This window comes from Nannobrachium achirus (assembly GCF_963921795.1).
Source record: "Nannobrachium achirus genome assembly, chromosome: 3".
NCBI classification, from domain to species: Eukaryota; Metazoa; Chordata; class Actinopteri; order Myctophiformes; family Myctophidae; genus Nannobrachium; species Nannobrachium achirus.
The window spans coordinates 32,319,118-32,342,187 of record NC_137812.1 but is presented as its reverse complement, the minus strand read 5'-3'; the positions used below and the strand labels follow the sequence as shown (position 1 = coordinate 32,342,187).

Below are 23,070 nucleotides of genomic sequence, written 5' to 3'. Positions count from 1 at the left end.
ATCTATCCTGATTTTGGAAAGTCAAGCAGATGACCCAGGGAGTTCTATTGAGCCTTTGGTTGTCAGACCGAAATAGAAGTAACAGGGCATTTGTTTTGGCACTTGCTGTGTGAGAAGTGAGAACATACTGTGTAATATGACATCAACATTGTCAGTATTGCTGAGCGCCATCTCCTTTCCGTAGGCATTTTAGCGATGGTGGTAAACCGTGTGTGTGTGTGTGTGTGTGTGTGTGTGTGTGTGTGTGTGTGTGTGTGTGTGTGTGTGTGTGTGTACGTGTGCGTACACGTGTGTGTGTGTTGTGTGTGTGTGTGTGTGTGTGTGTGTGTGTGTGTGTGTGTGTGTGTGTGTGTGTGTGTGTGTGTGTGTGTGTGTGTGTGTGTGTGTGTGTGTGTGTGTGTGTGTGTGCAGGACCTAGAGGAGCAGCTGGATGAGGAGGAGGGTGCCAGACAGAAGCTGCAACTGGAGAAGGTCACAGCTGAGGCCAAAATCAAGAAGATGGAAGAGGACATTTTGCTGCTGGAGGACCAGAACTCCAAGTTTCTCAAGGTCAGAGGGCTATGGAGGTAGAAATGAAGATACCCTGCAAGTCAAATGACGTCATGATGACATTATGACAACGTCCTACGGTGACTCCGGTGACGTTCGGAACTAGGCCAGATTACAGCCCATATGGGCATGATCTTGACGTCATTACCAGGACGTCATATGGACTTTATTGTTTGACAGGATTATTGTTATTGTTTGTAATGTTAGTTGAAATATGAGCATGTAATGTTATATTCTGGGATATATCTGACTTGTTGTGATATTTATCTGGCCTCGATCGGACCCTCTCTGATTAATCCAGGTTGTCCGTTTTACTGAGCAGGATTTATGTTGGTTGAAATCAGGTGACTAGGCAAGATCTGACTAGTTGGTTTGACTTGATCTGGCCCCAATCGAGACGTCACTGATTGGTCCAGGTCCTGACCGTGCTTGCTGGGATAATATATAATGAGCCGCGCAAAAATATAAATAAAATAAAAATAACATGACGACGAGGCTAATTTGCCTGCATTCTCTTCCGATAACTACTCTACACGGCTCAGAGTGGATTGTTTCACTGACAACGATTAAATATTCATATTATGGGGAAACTACCAAATGTGTGTTGGCACTATCTTCATTGACGTTGGAATAAAGAGTACAGTACCAGCTGAGTCGATCAACTGACAATAATCACCCCATCTTGTACCATAATATCAACAGAACATCTTGAAACCTAAATTGATATCCATGTTTTTAAGGATATATCGATGTAGAAGGGTGATGGGACCACAGTTGTGCCGTTATATCTGAATATAGCCTGGGATCACTTACAATTTCGGGCTTTTGATCCGGTCGGGAGCGAATGATATCTTACGTCATTTTGTATTCAAAACGGACTACAATTTGGCCGGAACTACCGACCGGAATCAGTTTTAACCTGGTTTTGCGCATGCGCTAACTGGGATAAAACTGATTCCGGTCGGTAGTTCCGGCCAAAGTGTAGTCCGTTTTGAATACAAAATGGCGTAAGATATCATCCGGTCTAGACCGGATCAACCAACCTGTTTAGTAAACGAATACCAGGCTTTCCCCCAGAAAGCCTTGTGAGGCGAGGTTAATCTGAATATAATGCACATCCACTGGTCTATCAGAATTGAGTGTTCTCTGTGGCCATGGCATACTGTAACTGATGTATAAGTGATGGCTACAAGGTATGGTGGACATGTCCTCAATAATACAAAAAAGAAGACAGTGACAGGTAGTAGTAGTGATACAGTAAGTACAGTAGATCTATGACAAACTAGAATATTTTCTAGTTGAGTCCATAGAGTCTCATTACGAGAAATTATTTTCTAATTTCCAATCAAATGGCTGTATTTGGAGCGACCAGCCTCACAACGCTCCTGATTGGTCGAGCGGCTGCTGCACCTCTCACATTTTGTAAACAAACATGGCGGTCCCCATACTCGACGCGAGTTCAAAAATCGCAAATAAAAGCTGCATTAAGCAAAGTTTTAACTGAAATCAACGGCATCTCAGAACTTAAAAAAGAACAACAGTTTGCACTTTTGGAATTTCTGTCTTGAAAAGACGTATTTGCTGTTCTGCCAACGATGTTTTGATGTGCTGAGATGGCTACTGACTGGACCTGTCAGTCAAAGTGAGTAACTACGTCATCTATTGTCCATAGTTGTCTATGGACGGGTCCCAGACTCTCCCCAGTTGCGAGGCTAATGGGCATTGCTTTAAAATGTACAACCTGCAACCCAGACATAAGTCAGTTGCTTGCTTGCTGCACACTGGATATTAGGAGTATGTTTGTTTTTTCATGGTCTCCATTGGTTTTGCCATCAGGAGAAGAAGCTGGTGGAGGACAGGATCAGTGAGGTGACCACCCAGCTGGCAGAGGAAGAGGAGAAGTCCAAGAACCTGGGCAAGATCAAAAACAAGCAGGAGATGATGATGATTGACCTGGAAGGTAGGGACATCCTGTGGTTCCACCTTTTGATTAACCTTTTTTTCCCCGGTTGGACGTAGCACGTGGAAGGAACATGTTATTCCAACCAATTCCTTTGCCCTCCATCAGGCGCCCCGGCTGGCCAGGGGGAGGCATTATAGAGACCAGTATTACTGCATGTTTTTGTGAGGGTACCTACCCTAGGAGACACGGGGAGAACACGCAAACTCCACACAGAAAGGCCCTTTCACCAACCAGCTCACACTCAAACCTGACTGTTAATGGGTCTTGGTTGTCTTAAACGACTTCCTAAGCAACCAATCTGATCACTGCAGGCTTAACGTTTGTCACTCAGTGTCCTGTGTGCGGCACTGTGACCACTCCATGCTACAGTATGTGTATGATTTTGACTAGTTCTGCTCCACTGATGAAGTTCACGTTAACACCTTCTGTATAACATGCACATCGTGGATGTTTAGCAATCTGCCAGTTTTCTCTTCAATTTGGTTTGGTTTTAACTTTTCCCCCATGGTGTGCTGTACGCAGAGCGCCTGAAGAAAGAGGAGAAGACCCGACAGGAGCTGGAGAAAGCCAAGCGTAAGCTGGATGCTGAGACCACAGACCTCCAGGACCAGATCGCTGAGCTGCAGGCCCAGATAGAAGAACTGAAGATCCAACTGGCCAAGAAGGAGGAGGAGCTACAGGCTGCTCTGGCCAGGTACAGTCTACATCACTAGCATCTAAGTACATTTACTCAAGTACTGTTTTATCATTTTTTTTTTCTTTTCTTTTTTTTTTACTTTACTGGAGTATTTCCAATTTTCACCACTTTAACTTCTACTCCACTACATCTCCGAGGAAAGTATTGTACTTTTACTCCACTACATGTATTTGAAAACCTTTGTTACTAGTTACTTTTTAGATTTAGGTTTTTATTGCTAAACATATCGTAACCATGAACCACTTGAAAATAGCAGATCTTCAAGCTCACAACGCAATCTGTCATTTTCAAAAGACTTTGAAAATGTGTATAATAGGACATCTGCATAATGACCACTTTTACTTTTGTACTTTAAGTACATTTTGATACCAATACTTTTGTACTTTTACCAAAGTAAATTCTGAATACCAGACTTTTAACTTGTAACAGATTATTTCTACATTGTGGTATTGATACAGTATTGGGTATTGAAGTCTAATGTGGACATTTCAAGACCAGTGCATGCTTTTGTCACTCAATAAAATGGATGTATTTTCAACTGATTTGTGCAGCAAAAACGAGATCAGGTCAGCAAAACTATGTGTTTTTGTTGAGCTGTACCTGTAGATTGCAACATGTTAGAAATAAAGGCCCTTTCACACTGAATACGGCAAGACATATCAGGTGTGTTTCTGTTAACAGCTTGTTGTTGGTGGTCGGCTATATGTGTAGTGTAGATAAACATTATATGTTTGTTATGTGTTCCCTCTCTGTAGATCAACACACCTGTTGTAATCAAGTTTCTTAATTGAAGATATAGGTATAGGTATCATAGGTATCATTTTCAGACGTTGTTATACAGTGGTTGCCAAACATTTCAGGTCGAGACCCAAAAGAGAGATTTTGCCCGGGACCCGGGACTATTTTCACTACTTCTTAATTATTATTTGTATTTATTTATGGTATTTCTTAGATTTGTTTTAAAATGTATACAATTTTCTTTTTTAAACTTAAATGTAAAATGAAAAAAAAAAAAAAAAAAAAAAATTATGGGTCCCATGGGAGTCGTGACCCCTGACAATTGGTCTGTGACTCACTGTTTGGGAAACAGTGTTGTTTTGTATTGAAGCTGTCCCGCTAGAGGTTTGTAGAACTGCTACTCCACCACTAATCAGCAACACGAATAGCACAAATTGCATTCAGTGTGAAAGGGCTATATTAGCCCTTAGACCCAGTGATGTGATTTGTTTTGGAGGCTTGATGTGAATGAATCTTCCCTATGCAACACACAGTTCCCCCAATGGCAATATCATTTATATTCCATTCCCATGAATTGCACGCGCGCTCGCGCGCACACACACACACACACACGCACATTCACACGCACACGCACGCACGCACGCACACACACACACACACACACACACACACACACACACACACACACACACACACACACACACACATACACACTTGTTTTTAAAGTGAAATATACCTTTAACTTTCTTTACTAGTCTTCGATTTTTGATTGTGTTATTGTGTTCATTTCCAACAAACGAAAGCAGCAGCTGCACGGTGCAGCAATCCGGCTTAAAAGGCCTCTACACACCAAGGTGTTGTCAGTCAATCAGGCTGTCGAGAAGCATCTGTGCCCGTTTATCCATATTTTGTGCAATTGTGCAGTTATTTTCATAGTTGCAGTTAAACCCCAAAAATGTTTTTAGTTTTTGTCACATTCCTGATTCCAATGCATTTGTCTGAAAGGTTCTACCATAACTAAATTAAGTGGGGAAGTGCCTCATAATGCTGTAGCGAGTCTACTCTAATATGCAGTCTCGTCATTATGGCCACTTTCTTAGTGAGACAGAGATGAAGGAAACACACATCATTGTCTCCACCAGCCGAAGGCATGGGGGAGAGTATGTTTTCCCCTCCGTCCGTCCGTCCGTGCGTCCGTCCGTGCGTCCGTGCGTGTGTCCTCGCAGTTTGTGTGCACCTAATCTCAGCCGCCGTTGGCCCGGTCGCTGCCAAAGTGAGCACACACATTCCCTGGATGCCAATCTAGAACCTCTGCCCTAAATTTTTCAAATGGGCCTTTTCTAGCGCCACCTAGTGGCCGATGTTCCCAAAACACATTTCTGTGCACTACTCTTACAGATTTTGTCCAAAAATCCTACAAATCGGTAGGCAGTATCTCGACAGTCATGTGATCGACACGGATCTGTCCGATTTTGCATATTCCATCCGGATTGGCTAAGATTGGCTTCCAAAGTTTGTAGGATTGAGCCGTTTTGAACAAAATGCCTCAAATCACAAACGCAAAGTGCAATTATCATGAAATCGCGCACACACGTTCCCACTAGGCCGAGGAAGAAATGCCACTTAAATGTTTTTAAATCAGCCTCATGGTGGCGCTATAACAGGCCGATTTGTGGTTTTACCTATAACTTCACCGATCAGTTTCAAACTTTGTAAGCGCACTCCCTAGAGGCTAAGGATAAACCTTTGCCCTGCATTTTTCACATCAGCCTTTTATAGCGCCACCTTTGGGCCGACTTATGTAAAACACATTTTTGGATATTACTCCTTGAGATTTTATCCAAAAATCACGCAAATCGGTACACAGTATCTCTATAGTCATGTGATCAAGTCCGATCCGTTTGATATTTCATATTCCATCCTGATTGGCTAATATTCGCTTCCAAAGTTTGCAGGATTGCTCCGTTTTTGAACAAAATGCCTCAAATCATCAACGCAGCTTGCGATTACCGTGAAATTTGCCACACATATTCCCACTAGGTCAAGGAACAAATTCTATTTTTTTCACATTGGCCTGTTATAGCGCCACCAGCAGGTAGACTTTAGCAAAACACATTTTTGGAACACACTGCTTCAAATCATGCATGCAGCGTCCGATTGCCATGAAAGATCTAAGGTGAAGAACATATGCCACCCTTTTTACATTGGCCTATTATACAGCAGCACCACCAGGACGCACGGCCTGGTGGAGACCTGTGCTCGGAAGAGCACTGCTTCTAGTTGGGTATGTGTTTGCACAGTTGAGTTTTCCACACTGCCACTGTTGGCCTGTCACCACACCACACAACAGTTCCAAGTGAACATTCTGGTGTACAGGCGTCATTTTGAATATACACGTTGAAGTATCTGTGACCACTACACACATAAAATTGGAACCTTGCCATATACAGGCCTTACGTTGAACAGAATAAACTGCATTTCTTGAATTATCACAACCTGAACCTGTACACTGACACTCAATTGACAGAGAATTTTACTGTAGAATTATATAACACATGTAAGTCTAGGTGTTTATGTGGAGTTTAATTAGCTTGTAGTGTAGTACAGTTTGAAATATTCCTCCAAAACTTGTTATTTGCGTCTCAGCTACAGTATGTGTGACGTAAAATAACACAATTGCTTGGGGTACTTTAGGAGTTGGGGAACAAATGTAATACTAGAAAGGTGCAAGTCTGGGAATTCTGGGACGCAAGTCGTGAAATGTGATAACGTAACGTGTCGTAACTTATAGTGATGTCACGTGAAGCATGACCAATCCTATCTGATTGGACATTATATTGTCCAATCAGAAAAGGGACAGAAAAGGCCATTTAACTTGATGGACATTTGTGGTCATGGGTTTACAGAAAAGGTTACAGAAAACGTCCTCTGAACTCAATGGACCTTTGTGGTTACAGAAAAGGTGAAACAAATCCGTCATTGAACTCAAACAATACCAGAACATTAGTCTGGTTGTCTATAGCAACCACACTAATAATAATGTTATACTGAAGCCTGCTGTTTCATCTCTGTGTATCCTACCACCAGGGGGGACGACGAGTCGGCCCAGAAAAACAGTGCCCTGAAGCAGGTCCGCGAGCTGCAGGCCCAGCTGTCTGAGCTCCAGGAGGACCTGGAGTCAGAGAAGATCTCCCGGAGCAAAGCGGAGAAACTCAAGAGGGACCTGAGCGAAGAGCTGGAGGCTCTGAAGACAGAGTTGGAAGACACACTGGACACCACCGCGGCCCAGCAGGAGCTCAGGTACTGGGCTAATTTGTGGAATATTTAAAAGAAGGAAAAAAAAGGAATGGAATGGAATGAAATAAAATAATACTTTCACCAAGTGGACTAGCTCAGGAGTTTTGGATGTTTTTTGCTGACAGGCTGCTAAAAAACCTGATAACTCTATCTATAGGACAAAGCGCGAGCAGGAGGTGGCTGAGCTGAAGAAGGCGATAGATGAAGAGAGCAGGAACCACGAAGCCCAGATCCAGGACATGAGACAGAGACACGGCACGGCTCTGGAGGAGCTGGCTGAGCAGCTGGAACAGGCCAAGAGGGTGGGTCTTACTGACATTCATTACACTCACCTGTCGCTTCTGTCACTCTTAAAGGAGAGAGCCAGGCTAAAATACGTATACCCTTAAATGTGCCTTTTATCATGTCCCATCATACCTGCTGCAGTTGATTTTTGACCAACCCCTCCCACAGCTGAAACAGGGGTCTGTTAATACTCGCTAATGCGGCTATTTCTGTACCTCCAAACGTTTTTTTTTTTGTTTTTTCTCTCTCTCAAGGATTGTGTTCTAATCGTCTCCTGAGACTCGCAGAAAGTTTTTGGAAACCACTGCTAGTGCTAGTGGACTTGTAATGTGCCATAGTGTGGTAATAAATCAGTGTTATACATCCCAAAAAACCTGGAGACTTGACATTCAGTAATTGGGTGTTATGCCACGGACAAGGCCAAGTCTTTGGCCGCGGACACATTTGTCCGTGTACAGACATATTGATGACCCCTGCTGATAAACATTGTCTTGTTCCCTCCAGTTCAAATCCAACCTGGAGAAGAACAAGCAGTGTCTGGAGAGCGAAAACAAGGAGCTGAGCTGCGAGGTGAAAGGACTGCAGCAGGCCAAGTCAGAGTCGGAGTACAAGAGGAAGAAACTGGAGGCGCAGCTTCAGGAGAGCATGGCCAGGGCCACCGAGGGAGAGCGATCCAAGGGAGAGCTGTCTGAACGCTCACACAAGCTGCAGGTACAGTACTGAAGATCTGCTAGTGTACGAATGTACCTTTTACGGGTCCATATGGTTACATTGGTACACTGTCAGATTATCCCAGTTTAATCTATTCTCACCATAATAACTACTGGTTATAATTATTTACAACAGATGAACATTTATTTATTTATTTTGCTATCCACGAAAGAGAACAGAAGTTTGGTGTGAACCTTTATTGCTATTATTGATAGTAGTTTGCACATGCTGACCAATCCGCTTCTGTGTCAAATACTTTGTTTGGTAGTTGCGATATTGTTGCCATTTCGGCTTCACTTTATTACTAAATGGGATCGCTTTGTCTTGCCAGACGGAGTTGGATAACGTGGCCACCTTGCTGGAGGAGGCGGAGAAGAAAGGCATCAAACTGGTCAAGGATGTGGGTGGCCTGGAGAGCCAGCTTCAGGACACACAGGTAACCACTGTAGCAGCTGCATCCCTGCACAAACCCAGGAAATGATGATGATCAGTTTGCACATTACCGTATTTTCCGGACTATAAGGCGCACTTAAAAGCCTTTAATTTTCTCAAAAAACGACAGTGCGCCTTATAGTCCAGTGTGCCTTATATATGGATCATTCATTGACATTGACATTCCCTTTAGCACAGCTCCATCTGTTGGATGCATAACGCAACGGTAGCGTCTATTATGTGCGCCTTATAGTCAGGTGCGCCTTATATATGAAAACAGTTTGAAAATAGACCATTCATTGACAGTGCGCCTTATAGTCAGGTGCGCCTTATAGTCCAGAAAATACTGTACATGTCCTGTTGTCGCTGTCGGGCAGAAAGCTCTTATCTTCATTTTCAGAACCTTTCGTGTTGTTTTGTAATGTTTCTCAAACAATCAAATGTCAAGGTCTCCCCTTAACTCTGACAGTGTACAAATGGAACCAAAATGTACCCATTAGGGTTCATTTGATTCCATTTCTACACTGTCAGCTGGGGGACTTGTAAGACCCCCAGCCTAAAGGAACCCACAGTCCCTGGAATCCACTTTGAGAACCACTGCCCTACTTGATCATACTGCAGCGCTACACCAAAGTAGCAGACCCCGCAAGCTCGAAACGCGGTCGAGCTTGTTGCTTTTGCTATTTTTGAATTTGAAGCCTGAAAAGTACAGTAAACGGTTTTCCGGTTTCCCCCAGACATATCATCGCTAGTGTCGGCTATAATTGCTACTGTTTCCTGAAACTCTTGTACGACAGTGTAGGGCATTCATTTATGAAAATATTAATTGTTGAAATACGGAACGGACATACAAGGTTTCTGCCTGAAATTCTCCCATTCTCAACAGTGATGCACCTCTCTTCTTTACTTGATATATTCTGAGCCATGTTGTTTATGCCATGTGGGAGCTGATCTCACCACGCATTGCCGCTCTGATTGTGTATGTGTGTGTGCGTGTGTGTGTGTGTGTGTGTGTGTGTGTAGGAGCTCCTCCAGGAGGAGACGCGGCAGAAGCTGACCCTGAGCGGCCGCCTCCGGCAGCTGGAGGAGGAGAGGAGCACCCTGCTGGAGACGCAGGAGGAGGAGGAGGAGGCGCGCCGCAACCTGGAGAAGCAGCTGCAAGCGCTGCAGCAGCAGGTCAGTGAGCTCACACTCACTGCACCGCTCATCTCTCAGCAAAACATCACGTGGTTTTGTTTTCCTTTCTATGAGGTCATTTAAGCCTGGAACCACTTTAAGCATTATTTTATGCTTTAGCTATTGAAAAACAGAGCTGGTACGGCAATATCACCTTTTCACGTTTTGTCCTTATTGTTGACTAAGAACAAGTTTGAAAAAAAAAATCTTGTTAGATTAGATTAGATTTATTTGAAAAGCAATGAAACCCAAGACAGTGCCCCGGAGAGCTTTTAAATTGCTTGATTCAGTAGTTAGATATTTTCTATTCTTTTGTACTTAAAGGAGTAGTTCACCACTTTTCAACCTGTCTTCTTCATATAATAGGTCCTCACTAATGTTCATGATAAAATATCAAAAAAAAATTCTACTCAGTCCAAGTCTCCTAGGAGAGCTGTGGGAAGTTCAGAATCCATTGTCTTGTGACATCATCATTTTCCAAAAAAAAAAGTTTAATCAATATTTTTGAAAAAAATATTTAGATTTTTATTATCGCGAGAACAATGGCTTCCACTTTAAAATTGCAACTTTTCAGGAATAGAAAGCCTGCAGTTTCTATAAGATGGATTGGCAATCGATGATGTCACAAGACAATGGGTTTCTGACCTGCCCACAGCCCTCCTCTGAGAAAAAAAAAAAAGCTATTTTTGAGTGAGGACCAATTATATGAACATAGGTTGAAAGGTGGTGGAGTGCCCCTTTAAGTAACATTTTGAACACAGGCCTTTTACTTGTAACAGAGTCTTTTTATATTGTGGTATTGCTACTTTCACTCAAGTAAAACATTTGAGTACTTTTTACACCACTGCAAAATCAACACTTCCTTCTGCCCCGTTTACCGTAGCTGTTTGTAGGGATGGAACGATAATCGTTATTATCGTTTATCGTGATAAAAAAACACAAGATACACAATAATCCTATCATGGAGATTTACATTTATCATGAAATTATCCTTTGTGATGCACTGGGATCAATTCACCTTTTCTTCACTCTCTAACAAATCTCTTTGCCAAAAAATAGCCGATCTACAAGCTCAGGAGCGAGCTTGTAGATTTGATATTTTTTTGGCAAATGTTCCGCCACAGGATACTGGATGTCCGTGATATATTGATTATCGCGGTAATATCGTAAATCACAATTTCTTTGGTCACAATAATCGTGACATGAAATGTCCATATGGTCACTGTCGGCCAGAAACCTCGTATCTCCAACTTTCAAATGTGTATGTTTTTTCGCAAGGCAAAGCCCTGCTTTTCACTAGTTTAAATCATTTTTAAAATGATAAATGCAAAACAAACGGTTTTGGACATACAAGGTTTTCAGCCTGACAACGACATTATGGTCCCATCCCTAGCTGTTTGACACCAAGAAGAGGCTGGACGATGACGCGGGAGCCATGGAGGCCCTGGACGAGGCCAGGAGGAAGCTGCAGAAGGACCTGGAGCTGAGCGGCCAGCGTCTGGAGGAGAAGAGCATGGCCATGGACAAGATGGACAAGACCAAGAACCGTCTGCAGCAGGAGCTGGAGGACCTCATGGTGGACCTGGACCACCAGAGACAGATCGTCTCCAACCTGGAGAAGAAGCAGAGGAAGTTTGACCAGGTACCTTGTTTTTTTTTTTTTTTTTTTTGGCGGGGGGGTCATCGTGTACTAGGGCATTCACGAAGAGTGATTTTTAGTATTAGAATTATTCAACCTCAAAGTATTAGAATAGTCGAATATTCGACAGGACTGGCCAAACTGTCAAATATTAAAGTTATACTATGTAACTTTTTTTATAAAACATATCTTAAAATTGTCCTAACTATTAAATCGCTAAAGTTTTAGAACCCCCACTCCGTTAATTTCAGCCCCAAAAGCCTTTTCTTTATATGTTTTCTACATAGCTGTGACAGGGGCTGTATTTCCTGGCAAAATGATGTCATCTCCCACATGATACACTACCGGCCAATCACAGCGAGGGTTATACACTGCCGACCAATCACAGCGCATCTTGAAGTGGGGTCGCTATGGCGGCCATATTTGTAGTCGCCCGTGTGTCTCTATACTCGGGTAAAGGTAACCTCGCCTACCAGGCAGGGTGAAGGAGTCCGTTTCTCCGGAATGCCTGAACGCACAGGAACCAGGGACCCTTCTAAAGATAGATCTCGGCGAGGTGGAGGCAGACGCGGGGGTGTGAGGCCCGGTCCGCGGCGAAAAACTACATGCTCACAACGCCTCGCGTTGCGAGGCGTTGTGAGCATGTAGATCTGCTATTTTCACAATATTTATCTGCAGAACCGAGTCACATTAAATGTAATACCTACAATTCCAAGTGCTTGTCGGGGTGGGGGTCCCCAGTTCAAATATGTTCATTTTGGGGGTCAGGGCCTAAAAAGGTTTGAGAACCCCTGGTATAGAGCATTAACAAATTCATCCACCAGGGGCATTGACAACTCATTCTTATGACTTCCTATCTAGCCAAGTTTTATAAACTATATATAAAAAAAAAAAAACTTTGGTGAACAATGTCGAATAGTGACTTTGATATTCGAATATTTGAATATTCGAATATTTAGTGAATGCCCTATCGTGTACGCAGGACAGCTTTGTCATCAGAAATAGGGCATAGCGGTGGGCGTGGTTTACTGGTGCCACTAAAAGAAATCGTCTGTAATTTTTCCCATATACTTTTTACAAAAATACTTACATCCATTATTTTAAGCATAGAACCAAGCCATCCAGTATATCCTCTTTGAAAACAATATTTGAATATTTAACTCTGTTGAGGTGCCAATTTGATTCTGTGAAAAAAGAAGAGACACTCATACGGACACTCACACTCATAAAGACATATGGACCTACACACAAAGCCAGACGTAGGAGCAGTTAGCATCGCTCAAAAAAGGAATTGTCGAGCGATACAAATAAGCTTTTTAATGTAAAATCCCACCGCTCGCGTTAGGAGGAGCTGCCGAGGACTTGAGATTATAAAATATATGATATGTTAACATCAGATTAACAATGGTAGCGTGGTAAGACGGCTGGTCCAGAATTCTCCTTTAACTCCCTAAAGTTGTGGGCAGCGGATTACTAAGAAAGAATTCCAAGGCACAAAATAATATAAGGATTTATTTTTGAGCGAGGAAACAAATATGACCAACGCGTATCGACCTAGAATGTCTTCATCAGGGGTTGGCTGTTGTTTTCTGTCTCAGTGCTCAAACAAATGGTCTCTGTGTGTGTGTGTGTGTGTGTGTGTGTGTGTGTGTGTGTGTGTGTGTGTGTGTGTGTGTGTGTGCGTGTGCGTGTGTGCCAGATGCTAGCTGAGGAGAAGGGTGTATCGGCGCGCTACGCCGAGGAGCGGGACCGTGCGGAGGCCGAGGCCAGGGAGAAGGAGACCAAGGCCCTGTCCATGAGCAGAGCTCTGGAGGAGGCCCTGGAGGCCAGGGACGAGCTGGAGAGACTCAACAAGCAGCTCCGCCAAGAGATGGAGGACCTGATGAGCTCCAAGGATGACGTGGGAAAGAATGTGCGTTGACCCTATTACCCACACTTTGCCCAAAAACCCCAAAGCTAAAATAAAAAAAATAAAAAAAGGTATTTCACATTACGCTTGTGTTTAAAACTATGGTTGGGATCCGGAAGCGGACAAATCGGAGGAATCGGATCCAAAAGTGAGGAACCGGAATCGGTTCCATCACATTTAGAACCGGGTTTTATCACACTGTCAGAACTGTTGTGTGGACACTGAGAGTGTACAAATGGAACCAAATGGACCCTTACTGTACCCTCTCAGAGTTACAGAGCTGTTAGGGTCCATTTGGTACCCCCTATAGGAATCATTAAAGGGAACTGTTGAGGAATCGGACCATTAAAGGGGTTATGTCACATGATACAGTAGGTCACGTGGTTTTCCTAGAAAGTCTGAAAATGGGGCGGGACATAGGTTTGTGAACCAATCGGGAGCCAGCGTTGGATTCCAGCGCAAAGTGTATCCACCCCTCTAGTCCTTAGAAGCGGCCCAGCTCGACTAGGCTACCTTTTCTGTAACCCCCAAACCTCCAAAGTCTTTGAGGATTTGTCAAGCTTCACATGACATCATAATATATAGGCAACCTCACTTGCAATTTCCCAGAATTGCACCTTTCAATTTTGTTCAGTTTTTGTCTCCTCACAGGCCCTGCTCTATGTCATTTCTGGCCGACGTTGACATGTTTCCCTGACACTTCCTCTATTCTTGATTGACAGGTCCATGAGCTGGAGAAGTCCAAGCGGACCCTGGAGCAGCAGGTGGAGGAGATGAGGGTCCAGCTGGAAGAGCTAGAAGATGAGCTGCAGGCCACGGAGGACGCCAAGCTGCGTCTGGAGGTCAACATGCAGGCCACGAAGGCCCAGTTTGACAGGGACCTGCTGGCCAGAGATGAACAGGGAGAGGAGAAGAAGAGGGCCCTGGTCAAACAGGTACATACACTTCACCTGGAGTATGCAGGCTCATGCATACAGTACTCCAGGTGAAATGATAGCTCTTCACCTTTTTAGGTGATAGCTAGAAAACGACACCGTGGTGATAGCGGTGATAGCTCATCACTCCACCCTGTAGTATGTATGAGCCTTACTGTAACAAAGTATTTCTACATTGCAGTATTGATACTTTTACTTAAAGGTAGGGTATGTTATTTAATTTAATTCAAATAATAAAAAAATGGGTCTACGTTCTGATAGTTCTTGTAGTTAGTCCATATTTGGACCTCACCCTTATCTCCTGTGAGGAGAAAAAAGCAGTTTAAAAAAACTGTCGGGTGCCAAGTTTTCCTCCAATCATGGTCGCGTGGGGGCGGGCCTTACGCGCACCAAGGCCTGCCCCCACTTGATCATGATTGGAGGAATCATGTCACCTACAGTACATGACAACTGAAACTGAAACTTAAGTGAAATCACTTACCCATACCTTTAAGTAAAACATTGACGTACTCTTCCCACCACTGGCTGGGTGCATCATGTTGTCCATCAGGTACGAGAGATGGAGGCGGAGCTGGAGGATGAGAGGAAGCAGAAGGCGCTGGCCGTGGCCGCTAAGAAGAAGCTGGAGATGGACCTGCAGGACCTGGAGGGACAGGTGGAGGCAGCCAACAAGGGCAGGGACGAGGCCATCAAGCAGCTCAGGAAACTACAGGTGACACTATTAGAGCAGTGTTTCTCAAACTTTCACATTTCCAGGCCTCCCCTTAACTCTAACAGTGTACCAATGGCAGACTTGTATGAGTCAATTTAAACCTAACAGGTCCATTTGGTTCCATTTGTATACTGTTAGAGTCACAGACTTGTATGGGTCAATTTAGTCCCCCACAAAGGAACCCACAAAGTCCCTGGAATCCACTTTGAGAACCACTGTATTTGATGGTTTTGGTTCTGTCAGTGGCATCATTCTGAAGTTCCAAACCCATCTTAACTCATCTGGTGCCGATCCCGAACTAGTTCGGCTTTATTTCAATCCAATACAATCTTTTTTTTATTAATTCACTTACCCCGAGCTGCTTGTAGAGTCGTGGGTGGTCCTGGCTCGCTAGCCGCTAGCCAGCTAGCCATTCTACTCTGTCCGACGATATATTCCATTAAAAATGGTTTAAAATACATTTTTGAGCTCCCCAATGTTCACCCGATGTTCGGCGCCGCTTCCGATGAGTACACGAGTGTGCCGATCCCGAAGTAGTTCGGCTTTATTTAATTAAATTAATAAAATGATAAGAGGCCTTCTGAAGCCTGGCCTGATTTTTGTAGCTACTAGCCGAAAGCTAACAACGTCCCGGCCGGCCGTAATTTGCGAACGCAATCGCCAATCTCCGCCTAATCCAATGAAAGACCGCATCTTTAAAGGCTTATATCTCTTTTTTGTGTTTTAGGAAAGCGGCGCGAGGTTTATTTACGGCGAAATCGCCCAAAAATGATCTTTTAGATGACAAAATGGGAATAGCCATTCTGTTAGCATCTTCATCCGGGACATTTCCATGCCGTGCATGAACGTGAGCACGTGAGGTCCTGGAAGCTGAAGTCCTGGAAGCTAAAGCGCTCGCCTATGAGAGATGCGCTGGCATTCTTTGGCCCCTAGAGGGCGCTGGCACTCAAAGAGTTAAGTTTCAATAGGCCAGTGTGTCACCATGGTGAGAAAAACAATCACACCCAATGTGAAGTGAGCGGTGGTCGTGCTTGCATAACGTCCTCAGATTTGATTTGGGTCTAGGATGTACAGGCTATGCTACACACACACGTTTTGCTATGGCAAAACGCTGAGGAAAAAGGCTACAGACATACGACATATGACATCACTAGACAAACATGGTGCTACGTACACACATTTTGCTATGGCAAAACGCTGAGGAAAAAGGCTACTGTAGCCTTTTTCGGTGGTAAACCGCTCCTATACGTGGCTGTGCGTGTGTCTGTAGTACAGACACACGCACAGCCACGTATAGGAGCGGTTTACCACCGCTCAAAAACAACTGATTCTTGATTATTCAATTGGGGGGGGCCTACATGAGCAAGATTAATCGTTTTTTTTCATCCCTGTGTGTGGTGGCTGCAGTGACGTGGCTGATTCCCTTCAGCTCAGCTGGTCTAAACGGTGTCTCTGTCTCGACAGGCCCAGACAAAGGATTACCAGAGGGAACTGGAAGAGGCCAGGGCCTCCAGAGATGAGATCTTTGCCCAGTCCAAGGAGAACGAGAAGAAACTCAAGACCCTCGAGGCTGAGATCTTACAGTTACAGGAGGTACGTCTGCAGCAATACTCACTGAAACAGTTTTTAACAAGAGCGTCGGCTAAATAGTGGAGATGTTCTCCTTAAAGGACAACGCCGGAATAAATAACATATAGGCTGTGTTTCTAGACCGTGGGGTCTATTAGGCAGAAATGCCCCTCTGTGTCTAGTTTCCACAGCAGACCCCTGCAGCCCTCAGAGCATAGAGTAGTGTTCATAAGCCTATCGCTATTACGCTGTTTGTTGCGGTCAGAAGTGAGGCTAGTGTGGGACTTCTATCACTAGGCAGAGAAAGTCTTGTTCTCTCAACCTTCAGCTTGTCAGCATGATGGCTGATGGCTCTCACGTAGACAGTATTAGTATTTTCTGGTTGGCATGCCAACAATGGGAGCATACGTCTTGTAACTCCTGTATCTTTCATTAGCAACCCCCCCCCCCCCCCCCACACACACACACAAACACACACACACACACACACACATAAAATGAAAGAATATTTAAAAAATGACTCAATACAGTGTGATGTCATGGCGATACATATCGTCACGTTTTAACTCATTTGCTGCCCCTTCACGAGTTTCTGTTTTTTTTTTTTTTTTTTTTAAGCTGTGAAAGATTTTTTTGTTTGAAAGCTGTGAACGGCGTGCACACACGTGGTGCATGATCTATGCATGGGCGTGCATGATTCGTGCACTATGCATTACATGGAAGTCTATGGAGACTTGTGGCATCCTGGCACTTTGGCAGCCATTTTTAAAATGCAGCGAATTAGTTAATATCGCGATATATCGCGGGACGATATATTGTGACACCCAACCCCTAGTATACAGGCTAATTGAAAAGTTTGATTCATGAGATTGTTTTGTTTGTGTGTGTGTGTGTGTGTGTGTGTGTGTGTGTGTGTGTGTGTGTGTGTGTGTGTGTGTGTGTGTGTGTGTGTGTGTGTGTGTGTGTGTGTGTGTGTGTGTGTGTGTGTGTGTGTGTGTGTGTGTGTAGGACCATGCAGCCTCAGAGAGGGCCCGTCGACATGCTGAGCAGGAGAGAGATGAACTGGCTGATGAGATTTCAAACAGCGCCTCTGGAAAGTCAGTGTCCCCATACAGACGAAAACTATACATTACAGTACATTATTATTCTGTACCATCTGTCAATAATGCCATTCTTCTGTAGAAAACTTAGATCTAGTAGTTGTTGTTTTAGCAATGATTGTGCGACTTTGTCGTGTGGCGTACGACAAAGTATATAACAGGGCTCAAGTGGTTAACCCGTTGAGATTGGGAAAGCATTTCAGATTTTAACCTCTTGAACCATTATTTTATACTTTGGCTATTCAAAAATAGCAGATGTACAAGCTCATAGCGCGTCACTTTGTGCCGCGCTATGAGCTTGTAGATCTGCTTTTTTTTTTATCGTGAAAGGAGTCCCTGGAACAATGGATTTTGAGATGGGGTCAACGGCCAAATACATATAATTTTGGGGGGTCCTTGACAGTTTGAGCACCACTAAGTATAGCAACATATCGTCGTTTTTGAATAACTAAAGTATAAACTAACTCAGGTCGTCCCTGCTGGATGAGAAGAGGAGGCTGGAGGCTCGCATCACTCAGCTGGAGGAGGAGCTGGAGGAGGAGCAGGGCAACACGGAGCTGCTCAACGAACGCTTCAGGAAAACAACCATGCAGGTACAGTACAGTACAGTACAGTACAGTACACATAGAAACCCTCCATGCAGGTACAGTACAGTACAGTACACATAGAAACCCACCTTGCAGGTACAGTACAGTACAGTACACATAGAAACCCACCATGCAGGTACAGTACAGTACAGTACAGTACAGTACACATAGAAAACCACCATGCAGGTACAGTACAGTACAGTACAGCAGGGGTTCCCAAACCTTTTTGTCTCAGGGCACCCCATAAATATTTTTTTAATCTGAGGCACCCCTACGTTATAATTTTCACTCCCAGCACCTTATATTTATAGCATATCGTCGTTGTCAGGTGGAAACCGTGTATGTCCAAAACCGTTTGTTTTGTATTTATCATCTATAAAATGTACTAAACTAGTGAAAACAGCAGATCTACAAGCACACAACGCCTCGCATCGCGAGGCGTTGTGTGCTTGTAGATCGGCTGTTTTCACCCACTTTGAAAACCCCTGCAGTACAGTACACATAGAAACCCACCATGCAGGTACAGTACAGTACACATAAAAAAACACCATGCAGGTGATGTACAATACACAGCACCGCCCAAACAGTGGATCTACAAGCTCACAACGCGGCGCACGGTCTACGAGCCACGAGCTTGTAGATCTGCTATTTTTGGCACGCGACGCAGTCATACGGCTGAGCTAACGGCTTCGTTAGCCAAATTGTCGCTATAGTAGCCGTCAGGGGAAGGAAGGGAGTCCCTTTTTTGCAGGTCTTTCAGTCCGCATGTATCAAAAAACGTAAAAGCACCTCGGTTAAAGTGGAGACGACAGAGGCGCGCCGTCTCAAGCGGACCTGATCCACGTGAGACACCGCCGAGCGAGTTAAAGCGAGTGATGTCAGCTTGAGCCGACTCAGCACCGATAGAAGTTGTAAACCAGGGGCCAGAATAGTAATCCCCCCAACTTTCGGCACCCCCGCGCAGCCAATCACAAGCTTCCGCGGGCGGGTCTTGCCTTAACTTAACTTTTTTGATACACGTGAACTGAAAAAGGGAGTCCCGTCATCTCAGACGGTCATACCAGATAAAAGGATGTTAAAATGTATAAAACCGTGTACGTTTTTTTTTTTTTTTTTTGGGGGGGGGGGCATAAACTGGTATAAAAATGTGGAAACTGTACAACCTTACAACACACACCAAAAACGTTTTTTTTAGAAATTGTAAAACTTAAGTAAAACAAAATGAAAATGTTCACATTGTCCATTTTGAATCCCTCCATCCTCCCTCTCAGGTGGATGTCCTGAACACAGAGCTGACCGCTGAGAGGAGCGCTGCCCAGAAGAGTGAGAATGCACGGCAACAGATGGAACGCCAAAACAAGGTCTGTACAACTATACCCTTTAAGTTTACGTTGTGATACCAATAAACAAGAACTTAAAGTATATTACGTTCGTCCATTATGGCTCAATGCACCAGGTAACCACTCTATGGAGTCCTATCTTAAACACACAACATACTGTGGGGTGGTTTTATGAGTTAATCCCCACAGATCATAGCAGAAGTCATTCTGTGTCACGATCTATATACTTCGTCATTCATAACTCTATTACCCTCATAAAGGCAGTAAATATCTGCACATCAAAGTCAAAACACAATTATAAAAATATACATTGGTCTGCCCTACACTAAATCTCTTCATTTTAGTGTATAGCCAATCTCTCTAACTCAGAGCTTGTATGCTATGTTCACTGAATGTTCCCCCCAAAATAGGGACGCTACACCAGGGTGCCCCAGGTGTCCATACTTGGATGTTATGTGAATGTGCATATTACCTGGCAATATAGCCGTGCCTTTTGCAATATAGCGGTGCGTTTTTTTCACCACAAAGAAAGACATCAACCAGTATGAATGAGGCATCAACTATTATGAATAGATTTGATGCGAAATACTCGCCGGTGATGTTCTTATCGTTTATTCTTCACGCCACTCGTTGTGTAAAGACCTTTATCTTTTACTTCGGTATTTCATTTTCACCTGGAGCAAAGGTACTTTATACAGTTTTGTGAAAGTCAGCATTAATAAAAATTCAAAATACAATAATTCCAACAACAATCATTCTGTATGAAATAAGATACATTGTCAATGAAGTAAGTAGCTTGTTTGATCTTCGATTGGACATAATTGATTGATGATTTGGCAAACCTTAGGAGCTGAACTCCAAGCTGTGTGAGCTGGAAGGAGCCGTGAAGTCGAAGTTCAAGGCGTCCATCACTGCTCTGGAGGCCAAGATTCTACAGCTGGAGGAACAGCTGGAGCAGGAAGCTAAGTAAGTATCCAGACTTAAAGCACATTCTGCTTCCTGTTTTGTTCACACATCCAAACTTGTGCAACTCTTAATCGTAGAAAATAGGGGCAAAGATTATTTAGCTGATTATTTAGAAATTTGCATATACATGCAATTAACAGCAGAATATATTAGTGGGGAAAAGATGCAACTTGCACCTTGCATGAAATCTACCTTTATCCTCTTCTAATTTCTAGGGAGAGAGCAGCAGCCAATAAGATTGTCCGCCGCACAGAGAAGAAACTGAAGGAGGTGATGATGCAAGTGGAGGACGAACGTCGCCATGCTGACCAGTTCAAGGAGCAGGTGAGGACTTTCACTCTCAGCCATGAGGAACACCTTTCACCACTTAAACGCCATCCATATTTGCCCATAAAAATGTGTGCGCGGCCCACAAACGGGTCACAGCCCAGTGTTTGGGAACAAGTGATGTACAGTATATAGCCACATATATTCTTTATTTCTTTTTTGTAATTTTTGAATAAATACGAAACCTAGGTTAGGATTTAGAAGGTGTTTTTCGAATTGGCATCAAGCCTAAATGGGTTAATATACTGCATGTGTGAGAATAATAGTGCCGCTAATACGCCCTTGGGATAATAAAGGTATCCATCAATCGATCTATCCTCCCAGATGGAGAAGGCCAACTCTCGCATGAAGCAGCTGAAGCGTCAGCTGGAGGAGGCGGAGGAGGAGGCCACGCGGGCCAACGCCTCCCGCAGGAAGCTGCAGAGAGAGCTGGACGACGCCACCGAGGCCAGCGAGGGCCTCACCCGGGAGGTCAACTCCCTCAAGAACAGACTCAGGTACCTTGAGGTCCACTGGTACATTTGGTAGTTAACTAAAAGTATCAATACTGCTAAGTAAAAGTCCGGAATTCAGAATGGACTTAAAGTAAAGTATCAAAATGTTCTTACTCGTTATGCAGGATGTCCCATTTAAGTTTTCAAATGTATAAAGATCTTTTGAAAATAGCAGATCTACTAGCAGAACTAAAAGACAAGTCATTTTATGTTTGGTTGTGCTCTGGTGCGATCTGCTCAGATCAAATAGCAGATCTACAACTCAAACGGCTATTTTCAGAGTGCAACCAAGTGTAAAATCTGCCATTACGACTCCATCAAGGCATGTCAAAATAGAACATCTGTAGACTAAAATCTTATATTTAGACTAAAACCTTTTAGATGACTAAAATATAACCAAAACAAAATTACATTTTATTGAAAAGACTATGACTATAAACTAAATCAAAATGAACACTGTGTGTGTGTGTGTGTGTGTGTGTGTGTGTGTGTGTGTGTGTGTGTGTGTGTGTGTGTGTGTGTGTGTGTGTGTGTGTGTGTGTGTGTGTGAGACCAGGCGTGGAGGACCTGTCAGCAACTTCTCATCTGGCCGCTCGGGACGCCGCAACCTCAACCTGGACGGCGCCTCGGTGGACCTATCAGACGACGACGCAGACAGCCGCACCAGCGACCTCAACGACACACAAGCCTCCGTGGAGTAGACACGCGCGGCAACCCTCTCTTCTCCATCTCTCCATCTTCTTCCCCTCGCTTTCCCCCGTTTGCTCCTCTGCCTCACAAACCCTGACTACCTACAGTACCTGCCAACTTCATAATCAGGGCCAATTTCCCCCTGAAGAATCTCGATGCTCAGATCACCTTTGTTTCGGTTAAAGCCACTGGGATGAATGTGGCTGCATTGTTGAGATGGCTTTGGGGAAAACCAGGCTGGATGAAATAAAATAAAAAGAAGTCCGCACACTGAGACTTTTCAAAAGCTCCCAATCAAGGCTTTATTGATGAACAGTCTTCTTTAGAAAACCAGGCTTCCCCTCACATGGCAACGTGCAACACTAGAGGTCTCGGCCCATTTTGTTCCACAGTCAATGCTGCCGGAGAAACCACTATCCCCTCCTTCTGGGAGACTCATAGGGGCAAATGGACACCTCTGCCTTAACTCTAGTCCGTTCTACTCTGTTCTGGCAAGCTGCGAGTTCACGTGAGAGCTTCTGCTCACACATCTTCTCATTGTCACGGTTTTCCTCCCCCCCTCCAATAGGCTTTGAATTAATGTGCTCAGCTTAACGAGAAAGTATGCTTAGGTACAAAGTGCTTCTTATACATGTGAGCGGTGCGAGAGTGTGTGTGTGTGTGTGTGTGTGTGTGTGTGTGTGTGTGTGTGTGTGTGTGTGTGTGTGTGTGTGTGTGTGTGTGTTTGTGTGCGCGTGTGTGTGTACGTGCGTGTACGTGTGTACGTATATGTCGGCGCGCAATGCAGGTGTGGAGGTGTGTTCAAAATTAGTATGGAAGGTAGTAAAGGTACGTAATGCACTTCCTACTGGAAACATAGGATTATAAGGAATTGTTGTTCACCTGGTCATTGTTGTGGTTCTCCTCACAAAACAATGTGTAAAAAGCCATTCCCAACCCAACTCACTTCTCCTT

The 23,070-nt window shown here is 44.0% G+C and overlaps 1 protein-coding gene across 1 annotated transcript in view; it reads left to right on the top strand.

Annotated features, from left to right (window-relative positions):
* Window positions 1-22,127, top strand: part of LOC308281864 (myosin-10-like) — a gene marked incomplete at both ends in the record, with an annotated part of 106,691 nt that extends 84,564 nt beyond the window's left edge. The window contains 20 exon segments of the mRNA XM_080722190.1: window positions 412-549; window positions 2,386-2,509; window positions 3,035-3,206; window positions 7,035-7,247; window positions 7,402-7,546; window positions 8,034-8,240; window positions 8,572-8,676; window positions 9,696-9,848; window positions 11,242-11,490; window positions 13,187-13,399; window positions 14,119-14,331; window positions 14,882-15,043; window positions 16,508-16,636; window positions 17,621-17,709; window positions 18,182-18,305; window positions 19,571-19,660; window positions 20,487-20,605; window positions 20,821-20,929; window positions 21,257-21,429; window positions 21,983-22,127. Of these exon segments, the coding sequence (XP_080578316.1) occupies window positions 412-549; window positions 2,386-2,509; window positions 3,035-3,206; window positions 7,035-7,247; window positions 7,402-7,546; window positions 8,034-8,240; window positions 8,572-8,676; window positions 9,696-9,848; window positions 11,242-11,490; window positions 13,187-13,399; window positions 14,119-14,331; window positions 14,882-15,043; window positions 16,508-16,636; window positions 17,621-17,709; window positions 18,182-18,305; window positions 19,571-19,660; window positions 20,487-20,605; window positions 20,821-20,929; window positions 21,257-21,429; window positions 21,983-22,127 (3,072 nt within the window).
* Between the last annotated feature and the right edge of the window lie 943 nt (window positions 22,128-23,070).